General features: G+C 40.2%; 1 protein-coding gene across 1 annotated transcript in view; it reads right to left on the reverse strand.

Annotated features, from left to right (window-relative positions):
* Window positions 1–23,124, reverse strand: part of LOC126195110 (WD40 repeat-containing protein SMU1) — a 116,320-nt gene that overhangs the window by 18,281 nt on the left and 74,915 nt on the right. Inside the window, exon 8 of the mRNA XM_049933580.1 lies at window positions 15,636–15,737. Coding sequence (XP_049789537.1) covers window positions 15,636–15,737 — 102 coding nt within the window. The remainder of the gene's footprint in view (window positions 1–15,635; window positions 15,738–23,124) is intronic.

Raw genomic sequence — 23,124 nt, forward strand, 5'->3', positions numbered from 1 at the left:
ATAGACACACAAACAAACACAAACATACACACAAAATTCAAGCTTTCGCAACAAACTGTTGCCTCATCAGGAAAGAGTGAAGGAGAGGGAAAGACGAAAGGATGTGGGTTTTAAGGGAGAGGGTAAGGAGTCATTCCAATCCCGGGAGCGGAAAGACTTACCTTAGGGGGAAAAAAGGACGGGTATACACTCGCGCACACACACACACATATCCATCCACACATATACAGATACAAGCAGACATATTTAAAGACCAAATGTCTGCTTGTGTCTGTATATGTGTGGATGGATATGTGTGTGTGTGTGCGAGTGTATACCCGTCCTTTTTTCCCCCTAAGGTAAATCTTTCCGCTCCCGGGATTGGAATGACTCCTTACCCTCTCCCTTAAAACCCACATCCTTTCGTCTTTCCCTCTCCTTCCCTCTTTCCTGATGAGGCAACAGTTTGTTGCGAAAGCTTGAATTTTGTGTGTATGTTTGTGTTTGTTTGTGTGTCTACTGACGTGCCAGCGCTTTCATTTGGTAAGTCACATCATCTTTGTTTTTAGATATGTATGAATATTAAGATAGACTACTACTATTAAACATGCCTTTCTGCTATCCAATGCCTCCTCTAATGGTGACTAACAATCTATCCTAGTTTCATACAGAACCATATAATCAGTAAAAAAAATGTATTACTTTTATAAACTAAATGATATATTCCACATTATTGCAATATATTGTGAACATGATCTATAGAACACCCTAAAAACAGTTACTCAAGTCACAGCAGACTTCTTGTTATGTCTCAAACACAATGGTCTTCATTCATTCCCCCTGAGTCATCAATGTCATAATTCAGTGCAGTCATAGCAAAATACCTATCACTTCTTGTTATACAAGGCCATACTAAAAAGATGCACTTAGCAAAACAATGCTACACTTATTGATGTAGCATCTAACATCTGAAAATAAACTTCAGTATTATATACAGACAAGAAAACAAAATTTATGACAGCCAACAGTATACCTACATTTGTTTACATCCTATACTAGAAATCGGGTATGGGATGTATAGCAAATACAAACCGTAGATGTTCACAGACAAGCAACGAAACAAGATCAAAAAGAAACAAGATGGGAAAATCCAATTTATTAAAAAAGTAAATGACATATGATTGCAAGGTGGTGGTGGTGGGTGGTGGTGGTGGTGGTGGTGGTGGGAGGGGGGAGCAGGCAATGCTTGCCACATCTGTGGCTAACCACATGTGCCACTTTGGTCATGTCAAATATCAAGCTCCACAGAAATCTCAGTCTCCACTGCCCGAGTACAGATTTGGCGATTCTATGTTTTCCAATCTGGGGCTGTTGAGTACTGCCAATACTCTGTAACTGCAGGTAATGTGCAAGCTTCAGCAATTATAGTGTGGCATGGTAGTGGAATGTTGTGTGTCATACTGCCTGAGTACCATGAAGGTACAAACTTCTGTTAGACTAAACACTACACATCACGGTATGCAATGTGGTGATGGGGTGGCTGGCTGCTGAGACAGAATGGAAGTTAGCAGGCAACCTCTGGAGAACCTGCCCCATGCCATTTGTATAATGCTTACCCAGCCAATGAAGGCTCTGTCTGGGTGGACACTGGAGGCTCTGTCTGGATGTATTCCTTGTTCTCATACCTGCTCACGGGATGTTCATGGATCCCATTACACACAATAAAAACACTTCCTGCAGTTTGAGTGGACCGTTAGGTACTTCTTAATACCCAATTCATTAAGAGAAGTCACGAGTTTAGCCCACCTGAAAACACATTGTGTAAGATGTAAGAAGATGATAATGGGACAACTCAACTGCCACGATGTGTTTTGCTAATTATAAAGTGAAGAAGGTACATTGGAAAGCTTGTCATCTTTCTATGTTTAGAAGCCTTTATATTCTTTATCAGGAAACCTCAAGGAAGTGAAATGCCTCTAAAGTGGAATACTGATAGTAGAGACTACTACTAAACATCAAGCAACACTGCTGCAAACTGCAAAACAACATGATGAGTACCAAGTCACGAAGGGGCTAAGTAACACCTTACCTTTTAGCACAGATTCCCTGACTTGTAGCAGTATTATAGACTTAATTAAAAGAAAAATGGGAGATCGAGGCAGTATAATAAACTTAATTAAAAGAAAAATGGGAGATCGAGGCAGTGAAATGTGTACATGTCATCATGGGGAAAAAATCAACAATGGAACTGCAGAGAACAGCTAAATTTGTTATTTTGACTTTAAATATGTCTTTTCTTTTTGAATGGTTTATCTGCTTCAGAGTCCAGCCCTAGACAGTAAACACATTAAGAAGTTAAAAAGACATTTTGAAGTTTTCCTCCTAAGCTGTTGTTGACAGGTATTCACTTTATTACACCTTGCACGACTGGCTAATTCTGGCCTTACAGGTCATTACCAAGAGCAGTGGATGTCAATGTATTGTTCAATTACCTGTTATTGTTCAACATATTGAAATTTACTGCACTTGAAAATGCATTTTAAGGCTAAATTTGGCCAATCATGTAAACTGTAATAAAGTAAACACTTGTCAACAACAGCCTATGAGGAAAATTTCAAAATCTTCTAACAAAGATACGGCTGTGGTACACCCCATGAGGAAATGATCATTTCAGGTGTTCAGTATACCAACACTTTGGATTCACTACGCCATTATGTAAAGATCGGGCAACTTGCAAAACATGGACCAAAGCTGCCCATGACCTTGGCATCACATGCACATCTCTGCTGTCATGTGTTATAATTTTGGCGGAAGCCTTGCTCTTTGAAGGTGAGATTGTCCCATTTACTTTGGAAAGAAATCTCAGCAAATCAATGTAAACAAACTAATGATGTACAGCAAAGTAAAAAAGATGTTTAAGGCAACAGCCACCTATTTTTAATTCCCAGTACATAAATTTAATGTGTTTGTCTGACTATGGCATTGTAGCTCCCAAATGAAAGGTCCAATTGTAATCAAGTTTTTTTTATTTTTTATTTTTATTTTTTTTTTTAAAGTGGTTCAATCAGGATGGTTCTTAGCTATATTCCATGGAAGTTTGTTCAGTCAATCAAACTTCATAAGCTGAATTGAGTACAAATGTTTTATATGCTACGTAACACATAAGAGCAACATCATCAAGTTATGTAGTACCAGACTGTAGAGCTCAGAAAGATCTAAAGAAAAGTCCATGGGGACATATGTTCATCTTCATGATTGACCATCAATGATGATTTTTGCCTTTTGAAATTGCCCACTTCAGCAGCAACAAAGCAGAAAATGGGAGGTTGTGACTCAAAATAAAATATAAACATATGCTCTTGCAGATGTTTCTGTAATTCTTTTTAAGGTCTACAATTCAGTACTATATCAAATGATTTTGCCCTAATAGTTAAGGCAGCCTATTGCACGAGATCGCATGGCAGCTGACTTTCTTCCAACTTGATTTAGAATAATCACCATTGCTTATTGCTTATGTTATTTAAATTACCTAAATATATACTAAATTAATATCTGTGTGAATTAATAAAACAAACATCACACAAGTTTCAATGGTAAAACACAATTATAATGTTTAATGTGTTTTGATTATTAATAGTAGCTGCAAGTGAGAATTGCAAAAGTATTCTAAATATAAAAATATTTTTAAATAATGAAGTATGACACTCAATACAAAATTAGAGTACTGAAGAACTGTTTCTCAGTCTTTGCAATTCTGCTAAAACCAATCTGTCAGATGGATTATTAAACAGTTTCCTTTGATTGAATTTACAAATAGCAACACCCTACAAGCTTTGTAAGCAACTTAAGGTCACATAATTTTGCACTTCGACAAAAGTACTTTTGCCTAAATAAATGACAGCTTTTTCCACAGTGGTCCCTTGCAACTTAAGGACAGTAACAGACCCAACTTACAATTATCAGAAACATTATTTGTTTTATGTTGCCATACTCTTTAAGACCTTGAAATGTCAAGACTTTGGGGCCTTTCTGGAATCTATCCATTTTTGTCTTTAAAGCTCCCCCCAATCAATTTGTCATTGAATTCCACAAATATCTTTTTCACAAATTCCTCTTCTTCTAATTGATCTCTGTGAAGTCCATTCCAATCCAGTTAAATAAAAAGTTCAAAAAGCATGAAATAAAACTTAAATTAAAAATTTAAAAAAGGACAAAAAACCCTAGAATTAAAAAATAATATGTGTTGCAACTATATGTTTAATGTAAGTAGTAATATTTTGATCCAGGTGGGACCACTTTAGTAGACTGATAAGTAAATAAAATAATAACAGAATACATCTAAAAATAATAAAATATGAAATTTAAATACCAGTAAGCTACTTAGACAACACAGGTAAATATCAAAACAACATCAAAATGTTACTCTGAGAAATTTGCAATATAGACACAATCATTAACAAAGCCTGCGCTCATAAGACAGCCCATTTGGGTCACTGCACATGGTCACACCCCAGGTGCCACACACCACGCACTACAAAACTTGTGCTCGCGATTTAATTAAGTGTGATTTATACACAATCATCAAACCACTAAAAGGCATAGGCCTCATAAGCTAGATTAATGCATGAAACTAATCTCACTTGTGTAACTAGGTAAAAATATGGTATAAAATAAACAGGTTACTCTATTCTTTAACAATGTTAGGCTACTAAAAGATGGATTGGTTTTAATATTTTATATAATAAGTAATTATAACTTCACTCCTTATTTTGAGGTGTGGATGTGTGACATAGGACTAGTAGAGATGACGTCAAACAGAAGAGGCTTATACCAAGCAATAATGAAAGAATGCGTTCTAGAAAGGATAGCTGTTGTTAACTTCTTTTTTACTTACTTACTTATCGCGAATGGACCCAGAAGGATCACGCAAAGCTTTCTGACGTCGTTTCTTCCATACTTCTTTCATTCGTTCTCCATGTTTTCTTTTTCTTTCTTCTGTCCATTTTGTTCCTGGTCTCTTTAGTGCTTCCTTCTCCGACAATACATTCCACTTTTCCACCTTATTTCTAAAAGTTTCTCTATCTTTGACATCTTTAAGTTCAATATTTGCTTTTTGTAAATCTAATTTTACTTGGCTAATCCATGGTGTTGTTGATTTGACTTTTTCTATGTAAGTGAGAATTCTGTTGGTGAGTCGTGTGGGGGGAAGTCTAGTGACATGTCCATAAAATTTTAATCTTTGCCTTCTTATGTCTGCTGCCAGGTTTGATATAGTTTCTGTGGTTCTTCTTGATTGTATCCGGTATCCTTCTTCTGTTAATTTTGGACCTAAAATCTTTCTCATAATTTTTCGTTCTTCTTTTAGTATTTTTTCTAAATCACATTTTGTGTGGAGTGTGAGCGTTTCACTAGCATATAGTGCTGCTGGCTTAATTACTGCGCAGTAGTGTCTGATTTTTGTGTTCGAGGAGATGCATTTTTTATTGTATATTTCATGTGTCATACCATATGCTCTCTTCATTTTCTGTTGTCTGATCTTCTGTGCAACTTTCTCTCCTCCGGTTGGCTCCAAAATTTCACCTAGGTATTTAAAATGTTTTACTCTATTTATTTTTCCATATTTTGTGTTCAAACTGTGTATATGGAATTTTGTACAGAAAAATTCTGTCTTTTGAAACGAAATTTGTAAACCTACTTTATCCGCGCATTCCTTAAGGATCTCTATTTGTTTGGTCGCGATTTCTTCATCATCTGCAAGTATGGCCAAGTCGTCCGCGAATGCTGAACAAGATATCTCCACGTTGTCTTTGGTTCTACCAAGATGGATTGGTTTCCAGTAGGATTGATTTTTTAATTCTTTTTCCCATTCGTTAATGACTTTATCCAGGACTATATTAAACAAAAGTGGAGATAGCCCGTCACCTTGACGTACTCCAGTTTTTATGAGAAAAGGTTCAGAGATTTCTCCCCTGAATTTAACTTTAGATACAGTGTCTGTCAGTGATTCTTTGATAAGCCTTAATGTTTTGGAGTCAAGTCCAAGTTCCTCTAAAATGTTAAACAAAGATTGCCGGTCAATTGAGTCATAGGCTTTCTTAAAATCTACAAATGTACAAATTATGGGGGCATTTCTAATTGCTTTGTGTTTTAATATTGTCTTTAAATTAAATATTTGTTCTATGCATGAGCGACCGGGGCGGAAGCCTGCTTGATAATCACCAATTTGGCATTCCAGCTGCTCTTGTGTTCTTTTCAGCAGGCATGTTGAGAGAATTTTGTAGGTGACTTGTAAAAGTGAGATTCCCCTGTAGTTATTGACATTTGTTCTGTCTCCTTTTTTATGTAACGGGTGAATAAGGGCACATTTCCACTCCTCTGGTAATTTTTCTGTTTCCCATATTTTTGTTATTATTTTTGTGAGCTCTTGCAACGTCTTTGGTCCTAGGTTTTTTAATAGCTCTGCAACAATGCCATCTTCGCCAGATGTTCTATTATTTTTTAAGTTTTTAATGTGACATTTGATTTCTTCCTGTGTTGGTGGTAATGAATCCAGTTGAGCGTTGGCACAGATTTCTTTGGGAAACCTTAAACTAGGTTCTGGGCAATTTAGTAGGTTAGAAAAATATTGAGCCAATACTTGACAGTTTTCCTGGTTTGTTAGGGCTAATTTACCATCTGGTTTTCTGAAACATAAATTTTGAGGGATATATCCTCGTATTTTATCTGCGAAAGTTCTGTAGAAGTCTCTTGTATTATAGTTTTGGAAATTTTCTTCTATGGCATCCAGTTGTGCCTTTGTGTACTTCCTTTTTGCTTGCCTAATAGATTTTGAAACCTGTTTTCTAACCTCGTTAAATAAATGTAGACTTTCTTGTGATTTTTTACTGTTATATTCTTGAAATGCCTTTTTTCTCCTTTCCAATGCATTTTCACAGTCCGAATCCCACCAAGGGTGTTTGAATATCTTTTTCAAGGGAATAGTTTCCTTAGCTATTCGCGTGATTTTAGAATGAAATTCTTCCCATGTGTTTGCCTTTTCCTTCTCCCATTCTTCTTTTACTTTAGATTCTTTAATCTTCTTGGTGTCATATTTCTGTATTTCTGTTTTCTTCTGATGACTTCTTCGTGCTGTAAACTTGATTTTAATTCTAGTTAGGTAATGGTCTGAATCAATGTTTGCTCCTCTGCGTACTTGGACGTCGTAAATTTCTTTTTGTACTGGGTATGAAATCGCCACATGATCTATTTGAAACTCGCCAATTTGTTGTATAGGAGATCTCCATGTCTTTTGTTTTCTTGGACATTTTCTTAGAGATGTTGACATTATCTTCAGGTTATTCTGCTTACATAGTTCGACGAGCCTTGTACCATTTTTATTGGTAAATTTATGTGCAGCATATTTGCCTACGGTTTTTTGGTGGATTTTCTCTCTACCCATTTGGGCATTAAAATCGCCGAGTAGAACTTTTGTATCATCTTTTGGAATCCTGGCCATTATATTCTCCAAATTTTCCCAGAACTTTTCTGTTTCTATGGGGTTTTTCTTGTTGTCTCCGTTTGTGGGAGCATGAACATTAACCATTGTGTATGTTTTGTTGGCACATTGTAAGCGCATCGTCATTATCCTATTATTTACGGGAGTAACTTCCTTGATGGAGCTGAGCACGCTCTTGTGTATGATAAACGCCATCCCGAGATGGGGGGCTCCTCTTCCGATTCGTTTATCCATCTTGCTCTTAAAGATGCGATAGTTGCCATAATCTGATGTTTCTTCATCTGTAAAACGTGTCTCCTGTAAGGCTAGTATTACTATCTTTTGCTTTTCAAGTTCTGTTGTAAGGTTTAGAAGTTTTCCTGGTTGGATTAATGTATTTATGTTAAAGGTTCCAATGTATGTAGGTGTTTTAAGTGGAAGTTTGCCAGAGAGCTCCGACTTTCTCTGATGTAATCATGTAAGTCCAGGTTCCCCAGAATCCGAATTCCTGGTTGCCATCTGTTGATGGGTGGATTGGTTACCACCTGGGGTAATGTTGTTATTACTTGCACGAGTCATACTTGCTTGTAATCAAGTTGGTCCAGTGTTTCCACTGGGTGTTTAGAACCAGGGATTGTTAGTTCCTGGAGCATTATGACCAGCCGCACATTGTGTGAACAGACGCTGACCAGGATGCCGATGGTTCCCACTTCAGACGCGTCCTGGATTTGGGTGTTGACGGTGCTTATTGTAATGGCGGCACTTACTCGCCATGACACAGCAACGTCTTCGGGTTCTGTGGTTTTTGAATGAGTGTGACCCTTGCCAAAAGTCACACTCCCACACCCTCGTGATGCTGCCGCCTCGGTCCGGGACTGCTTATTTGGGTTTCCCCTTATTCGCAGCTGTCCACCATATCTGATGGATCGTTCGCTATCCGCCACCTGCGACCCGCCCTGTACCTGTGTTTTTGTGTTTTTTTTTTTTTTTTTCAACATTATCATTTGTATCTGCTGCAAAAAAGCTGATGCCAAATTACAGATATCAGTGATGAGAAAGAAAACATGGGCCTGCCAACACATTTGCAGTGGCACAATAGCTACAAAGCAGCCTAACTCCTCTAAGCGGCTAAAAAAAGACCACAGCAACAAAATAACACACAGCAAACCACAACAACCTGACCACCCTGTTGCTGAGCATGCCACCCATCATGACATTTCCCATTTCAACGACTGCTTCAAAGCCTGTGCCATCTGGATCCTCCACCAACACCAGCTTTTCCAAATTGCACAGGTGGGAACTCTCCCTGCAATGTATCCTACGTACCCATAACCCTCCTGGCCTCAACCTACGTTAGTCATTGTCCTTACCCACCTAGTCCCTTTCCTGTTCCCATTCCAGCACAACACAGCCGTCTATTCCACCAACGCACCCAGTCTTTTTACTTCTCTCCTTTTCCGCTACCCCTCCTCCTCTCTTCCATCTAACCTCCTGACCAGCTAGCTGCCCTAATCTCCACCTCATCCCTGCATGCTCCCAGCAGCACTTTACTGTCCCCCACCCCTAACCTGCTATCACTATATCACTATCCTTCCCCCTCCTTGCCCCAGCCTCCTCCTTACCCCCACCCGGTTACCTCTCCCATAATGCGCTGCTGCTCACAGTCTAGCTCCAGCTGTCAGGGACTGTGGTCGTGTGTGTGTGTGTGTGTGTGTGTGTGTGTGTGTGTGTGTGTGTGTGGGCGCGAGCGCGCGCGCGCGCGCGCGCAAGCGCGTGCTCGTGGTGTCAATTTTTGACAAAGGCCCTGTTGGCTGAAAGCTAACTTTCCAACAGTCTTTTTTGTGTCTTTCTGCGACTCAGCATCTCTGCTATATGGTGAGTAGCAACTATCCTTTTCATAATATTGTTACATTCCATCCTGGATTTTCCTTTGTTTGTAACTGTCAATGACTTACACACTATGTTGTGCGAGGGACAATTGCAGCCATAAGTAGACATCTTGAATAATAACTGCTTGGCTGCTCTTGTAAATAATTCTGTTAACAACCAGTTTTGTAACCTAAAAGCCACATCATCAGGTTCGATCTGTTAAATTAGAAAAAGTGTTACCTACAATTGTTGTGGAATTATAGTTACAGTCAATAGTGAGAAACAGGGCAAGTTATTAACAAGTTGAATCTTAACACAAAAGTTGCAATATGGATGTTCTAGCCCATTATTAGTCTTTTTTCACATTAGAATGGGAGGTGATTTCTTGACGGTTCTGTGGTTCTGATAGCAAAAAAAGGAGAGAGAGAGAGAGAGAGAGAGAGAGAGAGAGAGAGAGAAAGCCACATTTCAGGAACTGTGGATCTATACTTTCTGCTTACACGATGACCCACTAACTGCATTATTTATTCATAGACAAGGAAAGTTCAGTCCTGTCCATGTTGCAACTTTAATGTCATGATTCACCATGTAAGTAGTTTTCTCTATTCCTCACTATTGATTGTAGGTATAATTTGACCACAATTGTAGTGAACACTCTTTGTATTTAGCATACCGTATTTACTCGAATCTAAGCCGCACTCGAATTTAAGCTGCGCCTCAAAAATGAGACTCGAAATCAAGGAAAAAAATTTTTCCCAAATCTAAGCCGCACCTGAAATCTGAGACTCGAAATTCAAGGGGAGAGAAAAGTTTTAGGCCGCACCTCCAAATCGAAACAAAGTTGGTCCACTGTAATATGAGACACAATTTAGGTCAAATGAATGACGATACAGCTACAGTAGTTTGGTTCGAGTCGTAAGGTTAGCAGTTAAGCTTTACCAGGTAGCCATTGGTATGCGTCAGGCGCTCCATCCGTATTTATAAGGGTACCCTTCCTTTTTCACATGCTTCGTCTGGTTTGAATTGATTGCTTATTTTTCTTTGATCTGATAAGTGCCATTCTCTTTGTTATAGGTGTTTCCGTCACTCTAAGCTGAAAATGCATTATTTTAATGTGTCATGCATTGTTTGTCACATTATGATAATGAGTGTTTATGGCCTGTCGCCGCTCGCAGCATGGCTTGCTTTTGTGTGCACTACCGCCGCTTGCAAAAAAAAAGATAAGAGGAATCATCTCATTAGCGAAACAATGGCAAGAGACTGCTATTTGTTGTTACTTGCACTGCTGCTTTCTTTGATAATGAACCAAATAATAGATTGCATATGATAGAAGATGTTCTGAACGGGAGTTTAGCGAAAATTTTTCTCCATCTGAAAATCTTTGCAGACATTACATTCTGCACAGAAATTAGAGTCATCTTAGTTTCTGACTGTCTCACTATTAGGCATAAGAATAATACGTATATAAACATGACATGATATGTACATTCTTCTGCGTTTGCTGTTGTCTCACTCTAGTTTCGTAGTTTATTAGGCAGACAGGATTTAAATGAGATAGCAGCAAACACGAAAGAATACATGGCAAAATGTTTATATTCGTATTATTCTTATGGTGAAGAGAATAGGCCTACTGCATGTCATTCACAATTCATAAAAGTTCCTATTAGCAACCATCTCTTCTAACAGGTAGGAAAAAAATTCAGAATGTAGAGTTGGCCATATTGACAAACATCCCAAACAGTCTTGCCAGTCGGATTTTCATAGTACATTGAAATGCTGCTACATTTGAAGATGAACAATACGGAATTTGTACTTACTTCGTTGGATAATGTATGAAAATGCAGTGGTCGAAACTCGGGGCGTAGAAAAAAGCTCGTTTTCCACCTTTTTTTTTAAATTTATTTACTAACGCAGAGGTTTTGGCAGCAGTATTTATCTTTGTGCCCGCAAAGCAAGCCTGTGTAGCGCTACAAATATTCGACAGCAGAAGTTAGTTGTGGTGACACCTACCAACATTTTTCAGAACTTCGGCTTACTTTGCAATCGATTCTAAGCCGCAGGCAGTTTTTTGGATTACAAAAACCGGAAAAAAGTGCGGCTTAGATTTGAGTAAATACGGTATCTAACCTTATGATGTGCCTTTTACACTACAAAGCTGGCCATTAACTAAATTATTTACAAGAGCAGCCAAGCCGTTTTATTCCACATGTGTATGAATTCTTGTATACCATTCATCAAATACTATAAAAACATTCAACTCTCACCTAGGAAGAATTATGGCTGTTATCAGATATGTTTATCATTACACCACCTATTAATACAAATCGTTTTAACATAGTAATGTAGTGAAAACAAACAGTTATCCTTTTGACAAGTTAACAATTATGAAAGCGCCAAATTTACGTCAAATATTAAATTTTGCAGTAAGAGATTTAGAGTTTAAGTTTCTTAGCCAAATCTGAAATTTCAACATCTAAAACTCCAGCTTCTTACTTTGCCTTTTCTTTAATCATTCTTTTTTTATCTTGGAGCTCTTATTTCTTGGACTGTTCTCCCTTTAAGACTGGTCATGTCGTTTTCATTTGCACCTATTTCTTCTTTTTTAAGGCTTGTATTCTTTTTGATGAAGTGTTCTTCACAGCTAGTATCAATGATTTTGTAATGTCCACATTCAGCTGTTTCTCATTATTAAATAAACTGATTAATTGCAAACATTTCTTGTAATGTCCACTTTCAGCTGTTCCTCATTATTAAATAAACTGCTTAATTGCAAACGTTTCTTTCTGCAACAATTGTACTTCTTCTCTGATTTCAGCAACATGTATTTGTTAACAGAAAAGCCATTTTCAACTGCAGCATTTCCATGAAACATGCATAACACCATCTGTACAAACCTGATGTCATGGTTTGCACTTTGCAGTAAATTCACCAGACAGTGATTGAGTTCGCCCTTCTTAGGACTGTACTGTTTCATTTGTATTTCAGAGTATTCAAAAAATTTAAAATATTTGCTCTTCACTACCTCTGTTTCTTGACACGCATTCTTCCAATGCAATTGTCACTTGAAAATTTCTCAAAATGAAAATCCTCATAACTTCAGGAATAAACACGAGCCACCTTTGACAAACTTTAGATTTCAAAGGACTCTCCTCAGCAATTTTTAGATACACACTTTGCAAAACTCCTGTGCAGTCATTTCCGAAAATTTTTGATGTAGCTCTTGCTAGCAGTAATAGCACCAAATCCAATACCTACATTATGACTTGTTTTATGATTATGTGCTTTGGTAAAATCAACAAGTAACACGCTAGAACTTGTTGTCATTTCCTTAACAGTTTTCTTTATGAACTGAGAGGCAACACTTTACATTAGCTGAACAAATCTTTGTACAAAAAGGGGCAGAGAGAGAGAGAGAGAGAGAGAGAGAGAGAGAGAGAGAGAGAGAGAGTCATTTCACTGACACTTAGTTACAAACTCCTCTAGTTTAACTGATAATGATATAAGAAACTCAAGTTTTGGACAAAGGACTGTCTTCTAAATGACATTACAATACTTTTATATGAGTTGTTAAAAACCTTTATCGAAAAGCCTTTCCAACAAAGATGCAAATTAAAGAAATGTAAGTAGAAGAGGAAGCAAACAGACCTAAAGAAACGGCTCCATGAACTGATACGCCTCCAGCAACAGAGCAAAGCTACAGTTTACACATCATTTCACTAGTTGTATATACCTCATATACTCATAGGTATGTGTTAACAATGCTAGACCTCCAAATTTCTCCTCTGCACCTTAAGGTTCGAAACTCCTGGAGGCAGAGGTAATGTTAACATGGCTTACAAAGATGGACAGACATATGAGGTCCCTACAGATAGCAAAGACTTTATAAGAGTTCTGACAAATCTTTATAAACTATATACTATTGTATATTAAATGGGCTGCTGGATACAACATTTTTGGTGGTAGTGCTACTTTGCTATTCCCTAGGAACTGCACCTCAATGACACACAAAACAAATTTCATGATCGCTCATTCAATTTCATTACTTTCAAACTCATGTTATCATTTTCATTACTTTTTCACAATGTTGACAACCAGTAAAAACCCTGACCCCAGATTCCTCTGACCACCTTAGGAAGCAGTCAGCACATTAGTAGAGTGACAAGTGCCACTCAGCAGACAAGGTCAGGCATGTAGCTCTACAACCGTTTATATACCACTCAACGACAGAAACTTCACAGCCTTTCGAGAAGTTAGGACTAAAGCTTGACAAATAATATAAGAGAGCAAAGAAAAGATTCAGGGCCAATGTTCCCTTGATTTCCATCAAATGCAGCCAGCCGTTTATAGCAGTGATGCTGAGGCAGGAGTGTCTCCAAACAATGGCACAATCCTGCAACTATGGAGAGGGGTGGAAGACTATCCCTTCTCCTCATGGGTGCTGGAACTAACACTGCCTGAGGCTCATGATACTGCACCCAGTCACAACCAAATCCAATACAGTATACCGCAACACTTGCAAAAGGTGTTGCAAAAGCAATCGATGGAAATCCTGCTTCAAACTATGAATGGACCAAATGTGTCCCAGTTGTTACAGACACATCACCTTAATGAGCTGTGTAGGAAAGATCCTGAAGCAACTGTCATTTGGTTTGAACATAAAACAACAGGCAACTTCTTAGCCAGTCTCAGTGCATATTCAGAAAGTGTCGAAGTTGTCAACCTGATACAGATGGCTGCAACTATACAGCAGGTTTTTTTATGTAAACATCATTGTACAGCAAAATTTTTTGGCATAAATAAGGCATAAGACACTACTTGGAGACAGAAAGTTTTAGGATAATTTCACCAACAGGGCTTTTGTGGCCATCTGCGCATATTCACATAGTGCTTCCAATCACAATGCTTTTTTACATACTGAGTTGTCAAAGCACTGGCCAACAGTTTTGAACAAAAGAATGGTGCCCCTTAAGGGGAGAAACAGGAAACATCTGCTTTTGTGAGGCATCAACTAGATTATGGGACTTAAGATCACTGACACTATACACCATGACGTAATTAGGCTGGCCACAGGTGGTTACAGCGACATACCCATACCCAGTCTTTGTGCTGATGCTGCAGATCTGCCACTTACCATATGGTGGCAACTGTTGCTCATCCTTTTACAGAACAAATTTCCTCATTCTGGCTGTGAGCTATGACAGTGTGTAGTGTGAACTCAAAGTGTGGGGAAACTATCAACTCAAACACAGAGCTGGAAGACAGTGCCGTCCTTGTTACTGAAGAGGGCAAGAGCAAGTGAGGTACAGGAGAAACTGCTCTTCTGCCTATGTTTATAATCCAATGTTCTATTAAATTTTTAATTCACAGCTGGGTCTACGCAGTTCGCTTAACTGCTTTGTGGTTTGCACTGATTATGATGCAGAAAACTCGATGCCTTTGGAAGAGAGGATGGGTGTTTGGAGTGCAAAATTCGTCATCTACTCAGTCTCCCTGCATATCCTTCACTCTATAAATTCTTTTACTTGGCAGATCAGAATACCCTTCTCTGCCTACAAAGCCTAGGAAAGGACATGTCGTTCCACTGGGTACCAGGCTATATGGGAGTTCAGAGAAATGTATTAACAGATGTAGCAACCAATGAGGCATACAGTCCTAATCAGATAGTTCAGTGTACCATTCCCCTGGATACTACCATCTCACTGTTGAGGTATGGAGTCATGGTATGAAAAACAGCTGGAAATGACTATAAGCCATAGCTAGTAAAAGCAACAATGCAGCCAAGACTAGGTCCTCCTCACTACTCTACACAGAGGACACAGTGCCCTGCCCCCCCCCCCCCCCCCCACACACACACACAGCATATGGGTTCATACACACAGCACACTATAAAGATCTATTTGGCAGGTTTCGTGCTGTAATGATCTATTTAGCTGTATCAACATTTCAAGTGCAAAATTTCTTTCCCTTGTTTATATTAGGCAACCTACAAGAAAACACTACCATAATTTTCTCATCAACATAGATTAATACTAATGTAGGGAAATTTACTGGAGTAACAGTGTGAACTGTCATAGATAAAAAATTTGTCAAATTCTAAAAAGCTCTAATTCTATTATGAAGGATTAATATCTCCATGAAATAAATAGCATTATTTCAATTTAAAGAGTTTAGTTGAATAAATCATTAAAGGTCAAAATGCAGCAAGAATCATTTAAACAAACACTATGACTACAGCTCTTAAACAAGCAAATATTTTTAAGGCCTATCTGCAGATAAAAATGCTGTGGCATTAAGAATCAAAAGGAAAACAAACCTCAAAACATTATGCCCATCTAGTGAAAAGGCTACTTCATTCACAAAGGAGCTGTGGCCCCGGAATTCCTTGAGTGTCTTACCAGATTTCAAACCGTGAATCCTGAAACACAGGAAGTTAACATCACAACAATATCCAAATATCACAAACGTGCAGTGACGATTACAACCTTAACAATACAAAGGCTAATTTACAGAAAAAATATTTAAAATGTATTTACATGAGCTAAAAATATTTTTGAATACAAATTTCGGATAAACTGACAGGTAATGAGAACTTCAAACTGTTTTCAGATCATACTATTTCCAAATGAGACTTTCAAAGTTTTTTACATCCATCAAACCCAATGCCATAAACTTTATCACTCCCTGTGATTAACATGTCATCACATTATTATGCATTTAATATAATAACTCACTCCACAATGCCTACAAGTAAAACACAAACTGCAATCTCTTGTGTGTGTGTGTGTGTGTGTGTGTGTGTGAGAGAGAGAGAGAGAGAGAGAGAGAGAGAGAGAGAGAGAGAGAGTGAGAGAGAGAGAGACCTTTTTTTTCTGTCTACCTTCTTTACCAAGCTCCTGAAGGTGGATTATGTAATAGCTTTCATAGAGGCCACACATTTTCCACTGCAGTTAACTAACCAGATCGCCTAATCTGCATCTGGAACTATCTATGTCATTTGCAAATCTGTTTATTTTAGAAGGTAATGAAATTAAGATAAAATTCATTGAAGATAATCATGATGATAAATAAAACAGACCAACCTCAAGACTAAACTGCAGACTGACTTCATGGTATTGAGGTCCTATCATGGCACAGGTGGGAAATGAAGGAGAGATATTATTTGATGACAGTAAAAGAAAGGCTATGAAACTGTGAAAAAGACAGCAAAATAAGAATTTTTTACCACACCTTGAGCTTCATAACTTGTAGCCATAAATGTCACAGGAGGATTACTTTCTAACTGTAACTGTAACTAGTAATGGTGAAACTGTCAGTATTTGATACAGATAAACATCTAATTTGTAAATGTAGGAACAAGAACAGTTCATGCAAGGATTCTGAATAAAAGAAAAAGCATACACTGCCTCTTTAATAATACAATGTTTCAAACAGTTCCTTCTTTAGAAGAAAGGGAAATACATAAAACACAGTGCAAAAAGAAATGGTAGGATACAGGATAGACTCAAGTTACAAGAAAAACAATGTTTACTTTCAACAGATAATAGCTTATATAAATTACAATGTAACAGTAACAAGCACCCACTCATCCACAAAAATATAAGTTCTTCACTCAAAAACAAATTACCATGTACAAATGGATATGACACTTCCAAATGGGCATGAGAAGGAAAAGAATGGGACCAAGTGAAGAAAATGTATTAACAAGAAAATGTAATTGAAAGGAAACAGATATTAATATACTTAGAGAACATAGAATGTACACTGAATAGAATACAAAGGATGTGAAGTGAATGAAGAAGAGGAAAGAAAGAATGAATTTGTAGAAATAACATTAAACTGTTGGTGAGAGCCAAGGTTATCCATTCATCAAGGTTCTCTATAGCCCATCAAGAGTTTATCTTCCAGTGTCAGTTCGCACCTCCTTCATTTGGCACGCTGGTGTAAATTATCCTAACCGTGAAACCAGAACACAGCTTTCTGCTGCTGCTGATGCTGTTGTCGTCGTCATATTATCAGTCCAGACACTGGTTTGATGCAGCCCTCCACACTCCCCTATCCTGTGCAAGGCTCTTCATCTTTGTCCAACTACTGCAAATAATATACATTTGAAAATACTGCATTCATCCCATGGTCTCCCTCTACAATTTTTATCAGTTACCAAACTGATGATGCTTTGCTGCCTCAGAATATCCTACCCACAAATCCCTCTTTCAGCCAAGTTTTGCCATAAGTACCTTTCCCCCCATACACAATTCAGTACGTCTTCATTTGTTATATTGTATACCCATCTAAATTTCAGTATTCTTCTGCAGCACTACATTTCAGAACTTTCTATTCTCTGCTTATCTGAACTGTTTATTGCCCACATTTCACTTTCATACAAAGCTGCATGCAAGACTAATACCTTCAGAACAGTCTTCCTAATACTTAAATTTATATTCAGTGTTAATAAATTCCTCTTTTTTGGAAAACACTTTTCTTGTGATAGCCAGTTTGCATTTTATATCTTCTCTACTTTAGCCATAATCAGTTTTTTGCTGTCCAAATAGGAAATCTCATCTACTACTTTTAAGTGTCTCATTTTCTAACGTAATTCCTTCCTCATCACCTGATTTAATTCGAGCGCGTACCATTATTCATTTTACTTTTGTTTATTCTCATCTTATAGTCTCTTTTCAAGACACTATCCATTCCATTCAACTGTTCATCCAAATCATTTGTCACCTTTGGAAGAATTACAGTGTCACTTGCAAATTTTTAAGTTGTTCAAGAACTGCATTATGCAATACACTCCTGTGTCAATATATTTTATCAGAGACAATTGATTTCAGTCTAGGATCAGACCATGATAAGGTCCAAAAACCATCTCAGCTGTGCACCTGTGTAACTGGAATGACAGTAATCAGATGTAGATTGTTCCACCACTAATAGAGCTGTATGTATAAATGTAACATATATGTCCATTTAACCTCAGACTTTTTTGACACAAACATCTACGAGGTTAAATGAAAACACTCAATCTCAGACAAAATAATTTAACTGGATAAATAAAAAATCTACTCACCAAGCAGTAGCAGAACACACACATAAAAGAAGGTTATAATCAGGCAAGCTCTCAGAGTCAGTGGCTCTTTCTTCAGGCAGAATGTTTGAAAGGGAGGAAAGAGGGGTGAAGGAAAAGGACTGGAGAGGTCTAGGAAAAGAGGTAGATTTTGGGAAAGTCACCCAGAACTGCGGGTCAGGGGAGAATTACTGGACAGGATGAGAAGGAAAGACTGATTGATGGGGATTGCATCGTATGAGATTTGAAAATCTGAGAGCTTAAAGGTGGAAGACAGGTTAATATGGAAGACAGAGATTACTGCTTAAACATCATGCATGAGTTAATAAGAGTGAAAAGTAAAGTGCACTGCACATAACAGAGGTGGGAGGCGGGGAGGAGGTGAAAGATAAACGGGTAGGACAATGAAAGATGCCAAAAATAGTGAAGAAAAGAGTAGTTACTGTGAAGAAATGCTGAGACAGAAGAAATTAACGTAAATTACGGCCAGGTGGTTGGCAAGAACCAAGGACATGTTGTAGTGCTAGTTCCCACCTGCTGAGTTCTGAGAAACGTGTCTGGGGGAAGAATCCAAATGGTGTGTGTGGTGAAACAACCACTGAGGTCACGACTGTCATTCTGTAGAACACGTTCTGCAGGAGGATATTGCATGTTCCAGTATACACCCTCTGCTTATGCCCATTCCTCCTAACTGATAATTTGCAGTAGTCATGCCGATGTAAAAGGAAAAACACTGTTTACATAACATGCGTCCTTGCGCAGGTGGCTCTCCCTTTCATAGTATATGTTCTGCCACTTACAGAGCTGGTATAGATGGTGATTGAAGGGTTCATAGGGCAAGTCTTACAGTGGGAATGGTCACAGGGGTAGGAGCCATAGGGTACTGAGATGAGTGCAGAAGGAGCATAGGGTCCGACAAGAAATTGTGGAGGTTGGGAAGGTGACAAAAAGCTATTCTAGCTGTGGTGGGCAAGATCTCAGACAGAATGGATCTCATTTCAGAGCATGATTTTAGGAAGTCATGGACTTGTAAAAGTAGCTGATTAATAAATTCCAGACCAGGATAATACTGAGTGACTTTTTTTTTTTTTTTTTTTTTTTTTTAATTTTGGTTTTAGGGCGCAAAACTGCTAAGGTCATTAGCGCCCGGTCCGTGACTGAGGAAAGAATAAAAACTGAAAATTGAAAACAGCAAAAATGGGAACGAAACTCAAAAAATTGGACACTAAAAGCAGAAACAAGGCTTAAAATTCCACTACAGAGAGGGGTTGATGGTCCCCGATAAAACTTCAAATGACTGGCGTCATTTCACTGTCACTAATAAACTGGAGAACGCGGTCGGCTGAGCGCGTGTCATCTGCTAAAATCGACGATAGATCAGGCGATAGCTGTAGACGGGAGCGTAACAGATTAAAATAGGGGCATTCAATTAAAAGGTGTCGTACCGTCCACAGCTGAGAGCAGTGGGGACAGAGTGGGGGAGGATCGCCGCTTAAAAGATGTCGATGGCTAAAAAGACAGTGCCCTATCCGGAGTCTAGCTAAAATTACCTCCTCCCGACGACGCGTTCGGGAGGAAGAGGTCCAAGCGCAAGGAAGGGCTTTCACTTCCCGCAATTTATTGCGGGGAAGTGTTGACCAATGCGCATGCCATAAATGAGCAACTTTGCGACATAAACCGCTCCGTAGATCGGTGAAGGGAAGCGACTGAATAGCTGGCCGAGGAAGAGAAACTGCAGCCTTGGCTGCTATATCAGCCGCCTCATTCCCACAGATACCAGCGTGTCCCGGGAGCCAGAGGAACGCCACCGAGACGCCCCTCAGGTGGAGCAAGCGCAGACAGTCCTGAATCCGGTGGACCAGAGGGTGCACAGGGTAAAGAGCTTGGAGACTGAGGAGAGAGCTGAGAGAATCTGAGCAGATTACGTACTGTATCCGCTGATGGCGGCGGATGTAGTGGACAGCCTGGAGAACAGCGAAAAGCTCCGCAGTATAAACCGAACACTGGTCGGGAAGCCGAAAGTGATTTGGGGCGTCGCCAACAATATAGGCACTCCCTACACCCAACGATGTTTTCGAGCCGTCGGTGTAAATAAATGTGGCGTCCGTCATTTGTGCACATAGAGCAGCAAATGCCCGACGATAAACAAGTGAAGGTGTACCGTCCTTGGGAAATTGACAAAGATCACGGAGCAGACAGATCCGGGGACGCAGCCAAGGCGGTGCTGTACCCCAAGTTGTCAAGAAGGTTTTAGGAAAGCGGAAGGAAAGAGAATGGAGCAGTTGACGGAAGCGGACTCCCGGGGGTAGTAGGGAGGAGGAGCGGCCTGCATACCCTACATCAAAGGAGGCGTCGAAAAAAGGGTCATGGGCTGGATTAGCAGGCATGGAAGACAGATGGCTAGCATAACGGCTCAGAAGGACCGCTCGCCGATTGGACAGCGGAGGTTCAGCAGTCTCGGCATAAAGGCTTTCCACAGGGCTAGTGTAAAAAGCTCCAGACGCTAAATGCAATCCACGGTGGTGGATAGAGTCGAGACGCCGAAGAATAGACGGCCGAGCAGAGGAGTAGACTATGCTTCCATAGTCCAATTTCGAGCGCACTAAGGCGCGATAGAGGCGGAGAAGGACCACTCGGTCCGCTCCCCAGGAGGTACCATTCAGGACACGGAGGGTGTTGAGCGTTCGCAGACAGCGAGCCGAAAGATAGGAAACGTGGGAGGACCAGCACAGTTTTCTGTCAAACATAAGACCCAAGAATTTAGTGACGTCTGAAAACGGAAGGTTGACAGGACCTAGATGTAAGGAGGGCGGAAGAAACTCCTTACGTCGCCAAAAATTAATACAAACGGTCTTACTGGGAGAAAAACGGAAGCCGGTTTCGAGGCTCCAAGAGTGGAGGCGATCGAGACATCCTTGAAGACGTCGTTCAACAAGGCTGGTCCGTTGAGAGCTGTAGTAGATCGCAAAATCGTCCACAAAGAGGGAGCCCGAGACGTCAGGAAGGAGACAATCCATAATTGGATTTATAGCGATGGCAAACAGTACAACACTCAGCACGGAGCCCTGGGGTACCCCGTTTTCTTGAGAGAAAGTACGGGAGAGAGTAGTGTTCACCCGCACCCGAAATGTTCGCTCTGCCATAAATTCGCGAAGAAAAAGGGGCAGCCGGCCTCGAAAGCCCCAAGAGAACAGTGTGCGGAGGATGCCTGTCCTCCAACAGGTATCGTATGCTCTCTCCAGATCAAAAAATATTGCTACCGTTTGGCGTTTCCGGAGAAAATTGTTCATGATATAAGTGGAGAGAGCAACAAGATGGTCAACTGCAGAGCGATGCTTTCGGAATCCGCATTGGGCAGGTGTTAAAAGACTGCGTGATTCCAGCCACCAAGCTAAACGGTAATTCACCATACGCTCCAAAATCTTACAGACACTACTCGTGAGAGAAATGGGGCGATAGCTAGAGGGGAGATGTTTGTCCTTTCCAGGTTTCGGAATGGGAACGACGATAGCTTCCCGCCATCGTCTGGGAAAGGTACTGTCGGTCCAAATTCGATTATAAAGGCGAAGGAGGTAACGCAGACTATGGGTTGATAAATGCAGCAACATTTGGACATGGATACCATCCGATCCAGGGGCGGAGGAGCGAGAAGAAGAGAGGGCATGTTGGAGTTCCCGCATGGAGAAAACAGTATTGTAGCTTTCGCGATTTTGAGAGGAGAAAGCAAGAGGTCGCATTTCCGCTGCACGTTTCTTCGGGAGAAACGCTGGCGGGTAATTTGAAGAGCTCGAAATCTCAGCAAAGTGCTGACCCAATGAGTTAGAAATTGCGACAGGGTCCACTAAGGTATCATGCGCGACAGTGAGCCCAGAGACCGGGGAGAAACTAGGCGCGCCTGAGAACCGTCGAAGCCGACTCCAAACTTCCGAGGAGGGAGTGAAGGTGTTAAATGAGCTAATAAAGAATTGCCAGCTTGCCTTCTTGCTATCGCGGATGACGCGACGGCATCGCGCACGGAGTTGCTTATAGCGGATACAGTTTGCCAAAGTAGGATGGTGACGGAAAATGCGAAGAGCACGTCGCCGCTCACGGATTGCGTCACGGCATGCCTCGTTCCACCAAGGAACTGGGGGGCGCCGGGGCAATTCGGAGGTGCGTGGTATTGAACGTTCCGCAGCGGTAAGAATAACGTCGGTAATATGTGTGACCTCATCGTCGACGCTGGGAAAGCGACGGTCATCGAATGTCGCTAGAGACGAAAAAAGTGTCCAATCGGCTTGGGCAAACTTCCAGCGTCGCGGGCGCATATATGGCAGATGAGGCTGCAGCCTAAGGACACATGGAAAGTGGTCACTCGAGTGTGTATCATCAAGGGCGAACCATTCGAAGCGCCGAGCTAGCGGAACAGTACCGATCGCAAGGTCCAAATGAGAGAAATTTGTCGTGGAGGCAGACAAAAACGTGGGGACCCCAGTGTTGAGGCAAACTAGATCCGCTTGGTGGAAGACGTCTAGCAATAGGGAGCCACGTGGACAAGGATGTGGAGATCCCCAAAGCGGGTGGTGGGCATTGAAGTCCCCAACCAGCAAATAGGGGGGTGGAAGCTGACCAAGAAGATGAAGGAGATCAGCTCGTGCCATTGGTGTGGACGATGGAATGTATACAGTACAAAGAGAGAACGTGTATCCAGAAAGGGAAAGACGGACGGCGACAGCTTGGAAGGAACTGTCTAAGGGGATTG

The sequence above is a fragment of the Schistocerca nitens genome, chromosome 7, assembly GCF_023898315.1.
Source record: "Schistocerca nitens isolate TAMUIC-IGC-003100 chromosome 7, iqSchNite1.1, whole genome shotgun sequence".
In the NCBI taxonomy this organism is placed as follows: Eukaryota; Metazoa; Arthropoda; class Insecta; order Orthoptera; family Acrididae; genus Schistocerca; species Schistocerca nitens.